At 52.0% G+C, this 7,500-nt stretch overlaps 1 protein-coding gene across 1 annotated transcript in view; it reads left to right on the top strand.

Moving 5' to 3' along the window:
- Positions 1–3,030, top strand: part of LOC106811803 (FERM domain-containing protein 4B-like) — a 27,607-nt gene extending 24,577 nt beyond the window's left edge. The window contains exons 3-4 of the mRNA XM_014815526.1: positions 2,372–2,437; positions 2,890–3,030. Of these exons, the coding sequence (XP_014671012.1) occupies positions 2,372–2,437; positions 2,890–3,030 (207 nt within the window). The remainder of the gene's footprint in view (positions 1–2,371; positions 2,438–2,889) is intronic.
- The last annotated feature ends 4,470 nt before the right edge of the window (positions 3,031–7,500 follow it).

The following is a 7,500-nucleotide window of genomic DNA, read 5'->3' as shown; positions in this document are numbered from 1 at the left end:
GTTAGCCGTATATTTTGCATGCCCTGTAGCAAATATAGGATGTGTGCTGAATCGCGTGGATGTATTAGCCTGGCTAAAACGCAACCACACCGCCGCCTTCACCTCCCCCTCCACCGCCTCCGCCGCATACCTCTCCCCTCCCCCGCCGCCTCCCCCACCGCTGCCTCTGCCTGCCTCCTCCCCTCATCCCGTTGCCATGGTGATTAGCAACACAAGGTGAGACACGGGATAGCTGCCGTGAGCTACGCACGCAGATGCTTTGTACACACGTACGCCGTAGTTACAATATTCCACCCCCTCCCCCCGCCGCGCCCCCCCCACCACCACTTCCCGTGTTCACACGCGTGCACGTGGCCTTTTCGCCACTCTTCAGCGAAATCGCGTGGAAAGCATTTTTCTGCTGCGACTAGTCCGCAGCAGAGAGTCCGCTCTATTCTACTCCCCTCCCGCCGCCAGCGAATGACTCACCACCGCCCCTCCCCCCTCCCATCCCCCCCACCCCGCCACCAACAACTCCCCCTCCCCCCANGCTCCGCGTCACCGTCACCACCACCGCCACCGCTGACAAAACAAGTTTTTGGATGAACAGGAAAAAAACGCGTTGTGCGGCGTTAACGTGAGAGGTAGCACAGGAGAGCAGTGCTAGATAGGACGGCATCTGCTGCTCCTGGCCTTACGCTTGCCCGGCCCCCGCCCGCCGCCGCCGCCGTCGCCAGCGACTCAAACTGACCCCCTCCCCCGCCGCCTCGAATGCGTACATCCGCGTGCCCTCCCGCCACCCACTTATATAGTGGAGGGCGATAACAAAATGCTTCTACCCTAACGCACGCCCGACCCCCCTCCTGCCAGCTAACACAAGCACTCACGCCCCCCACCAGCTAACATAGACACGCACGCCCGCTCCCCTCCTACCACCCACTTAGTCACCCCTCTCCTACTACCCCACTTAGGCACACACGCCCCCCCCTACCACCCCACTTAGGCACCCCCCCTACCACCCAACATAAGCACACACGCCCGACCCCCCTTCCCCGCGTCATCTCACACGTGCACACCCACGCTACCTAGCTTACTGAGCTCGCGTGCGCGTGGGCGCCCTGTCGCGTGGATTGATGGACGTGCCCATACATACAAATACAGTCATGGGAACCGTGACTCGGTGGGGGCTTGAAGTTACTCCATGCCCGGCTGATTGGGTGTGCGTGCACACACACACACACACACACACACACACACACACACACACACACACACACACACACACACACACACACGCCGCACGCACGCACGCACACGCACGCACGCACCGCACGCTACACACACCACGCACGCACGCCACGCACGCACGCCGCCACGCTACGCACACACACACACACACACACACACAGGTAATAAGCCTGCTCCCACGCACTCACTAAGCTTCTTAAAGCACCCAACCGTGTATCGGGCGACAGTGATGGCGATGATGATGGGGTTGACGACGGCGATGATGATGACAATGGTAACGATGTCACTGACGATGACGGTGATGATAACGATGACGATGAAGCCGTCAGTGATGGCCGCGATGACGGTGGCATTGATGATAGCGTTGACGACAGTGATGACGATGGCGACGTGGTGCCAATCATCTACTCGCCACGATACACGCTTTAGCGCATCTGTGTGCAGTTCGCACTGACCTTTTCAAAAAACCAACCAGGTTTTGGCATCCACTACAGAATGCCACACACTTCAAACTATCTGAAGGACTCTGCGTCACTCAATGAGTCACCTCTCAACAAGCTATAAGATGTTCGGTCTGCCACATTGACAAACAACTCGGCAAAACTCGTTAACATTCGACAAAGGTCGGCGTGTGAAGTTCTATAGATAGATAATATCATCTATAGAAGAGAAATCTATTATGTACTCTTAATAATACATAAGTATAGTTCTCACATTCCTATGCCCTTGCAGTCACTCCCGTAACTACATTCAACCATGCGTATGTTTTCCCATGTCCGTGGCTAATGTGTGAATGTATATGCTCTCCTGGTGTGCTGCTGCTGTCCATGTATGCAAACCCGCCTCATACCTCCCCCTTCCTGGAACCCATATATATATATATATATAATTATATATATATATATGCGCCACGTAGACATCTAAACGACATCGTCGTCGTCGTCGTCGACATCGTCGTCGTCGCCGTCGTCGCCGTCGTCGCCGTCGTCGCCGTCGTTGTCGTCGACATCGACGTCGTCGTTGTCGTCGTCGTCGCCGACGTCGTCGTCATCGTCGTCGTCGTCGTCATCCTTGTTGTTGTTATTTCTCACGCCTCTTCAGTTACCCGACGTGCAAATGAACGTGTCGCGGTTTTGTGTTTCAGATGACGGAAGGACGGAGAAGTCACGTTACCTTGCCAGACGAGAGAGTCCTGGACATCTTGATTCAGGTGAGATGCTGCTAGTTTCACTCCACACTCGCTGTGGCCAGGCCATAGTTACCCAATACAACATATAACACCAACTATAAGTGGATGAATTTAAACTACTAACGTTGGCAAACGCACGTGCGTGGTGCGTTCGGGTAAAGTGACCGCCATTGATCATGAAATGTATCTACATTTCTATGGGGGTGAGTTACCCCTTGCCCCTCCCCCGCGAGCTACGGCCCTGGAACAGGCGGCAGCTCATCCGGATATCATAAATTCCACCAACCACATACATCCAATAAACATGTTTATATATGATATCTATGTCTATGACATCATGAACCAACGCCCCAACCTATGTCCTGATCCGGAACAATAGTGTATTATGGGATATCTCCATAACGCGCCGTCTATCGGCTGGCCTTGGCGACCAATCAGAGCCCGTCATTAACGAATGATCGTCTGCTTCGCAGCCGAAGCTGTACGCGGGTGAACTGCTGGACATCGTCGCCTCGCACTTCAACCTGAAGGAGAAGGAATACTTCGGACTCACCTACGCAGCCGACACGTACGTTGCTTCCTACGTCATTAACTGCGACGAGCACAATAAATAAAATATATACGATTAATTAATTTATTAGTTTGCGACTTCGGCGGTTAATCGTGCCTCTGATTGACAAATGATAAAGCCATATTATGCATAATAATCATATTAATGAGTCATATTATAAGCCATATTATAAGCCATAATAATAAGCCATATTATACATAATAGCCATATTATAAGCCATATTATAAGCCATATTACAAGCCATAATAATAAGCCATATTATACATAATAATCATATTAATAAGTCATGTTATAAGCCATATTACAAGTCATAATTCACTTATGACAAATTTGTCATGTATGTGTGCAATCGCCGTCCCCGCGACCGACCGCAGCGCCGATGTGCGCCACCATAGGAGTTTAGGAGCGTATTATGGCAACGCAAGCAAGTGAATTTCAGCCTGTAATTTGCCATCATGACAAATCGTGTCATAGGAGAGCGCGTATATTGGTATGTCGTATTTGTCCGTAGATGCAACAGACATTTGAGTAAAGGGAATGTCATGAAGCAGTTTTTATAGGACACGTGTGACTTTGCTACTACAGCCGAGCGCCTTTGCTTGGGGTGTATTAGCTTCGATCCGTTGACTGTCCCGCCCAGTCCGAATATGCTTGTCGATGTTACGAATCGTTGAAGCAAAGCATAGTCATTGTAGTCTAGGTGTTGCTACAGAACAGTGGGTTCGTTGTTCAAAAACAGCGTAATATAAACGAATAATGTTTAAGACTCATTTCTTTTTCTGAATTTGGCCGAGGGCTTATGCAGGCCATGCAAGGCGCCACCGTTCGTCCGCATCTATCTTCTCACATGCAGTATAACTAAATAGACATATTCGTGATACGCCGCAAATAATACATATGCTACACTACTATAGTTATGGCAATCCGGTACCCATTCTGTAGTCTAGGGAAAGCTACAAACCTGTATTTAGGACAATATACACTCTATATGTATAGAAGGCTACCATTCTATAGTTAGGGAGGAAAGGCTCCATTCTATAGTCAGGACACGCTTGCCAGCCTCTCTCTAGCTTAAGGGCCTCGAACCAGCATTTTTCATGGTTGGAGAAAGCATATTCTTATGGTTGGACGGCAACACTTAACTTCTTTAGACAATCTTGCCCTGTATACGAACCTTGCCAGATTGTACAAAAATTCACCTTTCGCGAAGCGCGCCTAAACCTGACAAGCGGCATTACGTTTTCACGCGCGTCGTGGAGTCTGTCGTCCGTTCATGCTAGTACGATATGGTGGTGTCCGTCGGTTATGAGTCTGCTTTCATCAACGACACGCGTATTTCGGACGCATCACGCGAAGTCCCCCTTCCTCTTCCTCTCCTCCCCTCTCTCCCCCTCCTCCCCCATGGGCTTGTCATTCGTGTGCTGAGGTCTTCTCCTCATTGTCAAGTCCTCTTATAGCCAGCTCATCTCTGCTGAGTCTCTCGGCCGAAACACCGTTGTACCAGGGGGAGGTAGACGCGGTCTCTGGACGCGCGCGCGAGTGTGACGCGGTTGAATGATCACAGTACCAGAGTTTATGAAACTGTCATGCTGTGGTCGACTGGCCGCTGTGCGGCGCGCGGTGCGCCCTGTCCTAGATCGGTGTGTGTGCGTTGGCGTGGCGGGGTGTTGTGTGCTGCGTTGTGCGTGCCGGTGTGTCTTGTGTGTGAGGGGTGAGTACACAGAAATTCAGGGGTGGTGGGGGATGTAAGTACCCGCGGCACTTAATTCGTAATATATTGCGAGACCGATTAATATCTACCGTACGAGCGCCCCTGGCGTAAGGGCGACGTCGTTGTCTCGTGGTGCTTTACGCACGCGCACTGCGTCGTATGCTTTCGATTCCGATACGGCTGCAGGCTCAGCAGCACCAGCCACCCCCCTAGCACACCCACCACCTCCCAGCCTCGTCCCGAGCGCCAGCGAGCCAGCGCAGGCACATACCCAACTACCCTGACGCCGGCGCTCGCAGCAGGAGCGTGCGCAGCATCACCGCACCACCCCACCCTAGCAGCCAGCACAACATAGCACACCCACACCACCCACACTTTCCTACCACCGCCGGCCACCACCACCATCCACCACCACACCACAAACACCACCAAACACACCCCCCACCACCCCACCCCCCCAGCGCAAGCAGCCGAGCCCAGCCATACCACACCACCACCTACTGCTCCAGCCAGCGAGCAGCTACGACAACCACACCGCACCCGCACCACCCCACCCCACCACCGCCGCCAGATAGCGCAGCCGAGCTTTTTTGCGCTTATTGCAGCATAAGCTTGAGCTAATCTCTGCCACACCTCAGCAATTGACTCGATGGCGTCATCTCAATAAGCAACCGATCTGCCAACACACGCTTTGACCGTGAGGTTCGAAAGTGTTTCGATCTTGATTGAAGCAGCCCCAGTGCGAGGATTCACGCGCGGGTGTATCATTACTTCCGAGTGAAGGCGGTCAGTCTCCCCTGCCCTCCTCGTCCCTGGCCGCTCTCTCCCCTCCCCCCCCCCCCCTCCCCCCGCTCACCGCATTCTTCCCCTTGCCTCCCCTCCCCCCCTGGCCCTGCACGCCTCGCCCCTCCCGCCCTCCGCCCCCCTCCCCCCCTTGCATCCTCTTCCCCTCCTCCCCTCCCTCGCCTTCCCTCCCCCCTCCCGCAGCGTAGATGGTGTGTTGGAGAGCCCTTTGCTTTACTCATAAATAATGAGATAATATCGTACACGCGATAACCACCACGACACGACACCACACCCACACAAACACACACTCACACACACAAACACAGCACACAACTCCACACCACACACACGGCGGAATAACCCTGCGCCTCTCAATCGCGCGCGCACCGCGCAGACACTAACCCAATCCGCAGTCACTGATTTTAACTTTTTTTCTCTATTATATAACCTCGAGTAAAATCCATAAAAAATTAAGTAGTCCTGTTCAAAAGGTACCGGTTCCGCGCTGGAGCACACGTGAGGACGCGCTGCTATCTCTGACACTGTGTATATATATTGCACTGGCGTATTACACATTCCTACATATAACTATATGTGTATACATCGGGACTACTACTGTGGTGGTTGCGGCGTAAGGTCGTGAAGACCTGACACGGCGTATGATCGTTCAGTGGCCGTCGTCAGAGCAGCTCACATGCTAGCCTCCTCTCATGATAAGACACGAATGTCTCTAATCCGCGCGCGCCCGTAAGCTTACTCTCTTCAAGATTTACATCTACTCTCTTTCTCTCTCCGTTTTCTCTCTCTCTGCTCTACTGCTCTCCTCACTCTCTCCTCTCGTCTCTTCTCTCCTCTCCGTCTCTCTCTCTACTCTCTCTCTCTACTGCTTAATCCTCACTGCCTCTCTTCTCTCTGCTCTCGTTTAGAATCGCTCTGCTCCTCTAAGCAGTCTGCTCTCATTCCTCTCTTCCTCGTCTCCCGGCTACTCATTTCATCTCCTCTTGTGCTCTCTCTCTCTCACACACTCATTCTCCTTCTTCCCCTCTATTACTCTGTATTGTTTGACACGTATATATGGAACTAGATGATTGTGTGTCATTATATTTAAGCGGTCCCCCCGCGTTATATTTGGTGCTCTTACATCCTTTCCCGTTTTTTCACACGGCGCAATCAATGGCATCTGTCGCATGCCGATCTGTCCGAGTCTGTTCATGGCTGATCATGTCTCCGGCACGCGCACGGCTTTGCGGGCCTGCATCGGTAAGCTTGTGTTCTTCTGCGCATTCGTGTTGTTTAGCCTCTACTCAGCAAACGCCCACAACTATACAGTCTAAAATTTCTCGGAACAATGTGTTTGACCAGTGACTGTAGTAATAAGTCGCCAGTGAGGACGTGGTAGAAACACCGTCGTGTCGACGAACGGGTCGCTCGAATTGCCGCTCTCGTGCCGCTGTTGAGGAATCTGCGCTCTCTTGGCAATTGGACAGTTACATTAGCGATAGATACGAATATGCACTCCAACATCGCAGTATCAGGCCGATATGTCACCACCGTGAAAATTCCTTTTCAGATGCGGCATACAGAACCCCGTCTTTATTGGTTGTCGGATATTGTATATATATGGGTAGAGCCGCCGCGGGAACGGCCGTGTGATCCGCCCGTTGTCCAAGCCCATAGAGTCTCAATAGAAACGCACATAAGCGCGATAGAGTCGTGTCGCTTGGTACTCTATATTAGTTATATTTATTTATGGGCAGAATAATGGTGGTGTTGGTGTTGTGTTATGGTTATTGCTTATATGGCTGTCGGTGGTGGTGTGTAACTGGGATGGCGCTGTTTCAGCGCTCTAGATGTGCGCTGTAGTCCGTATAACTTTATGAGTTGATAATTATGCTATCTAATATGGCCGATTATCAGGCCTATAATTGTTGGAGAGACACGCCTGTGTGATTATTAGCTCCGTTGTTTGGCCTCTTTCATACTCCGCACAAGGTCTATCTATTAGCCTCTTGCCCT

This window comes from Priapulus caudatus, unplaced genomic scaffold (genome assembly GCF_000485595.1).
Source record: "Priapulus caudatus unplaced genomic scaffold, Priapulus_caudatus-5.0.1 Scaffold20, whole genome shotgun sequence".
Lineage (NCBI taxonomy): Eukaryota > Metazoa > Priapulida > Priapulimorpha > Priapulimorphida > Priapulidae > Priapulus > Priapulus caudatus.
This window is presented reverse-complemented; position numbering and strand designations above follow the sequence as displayed.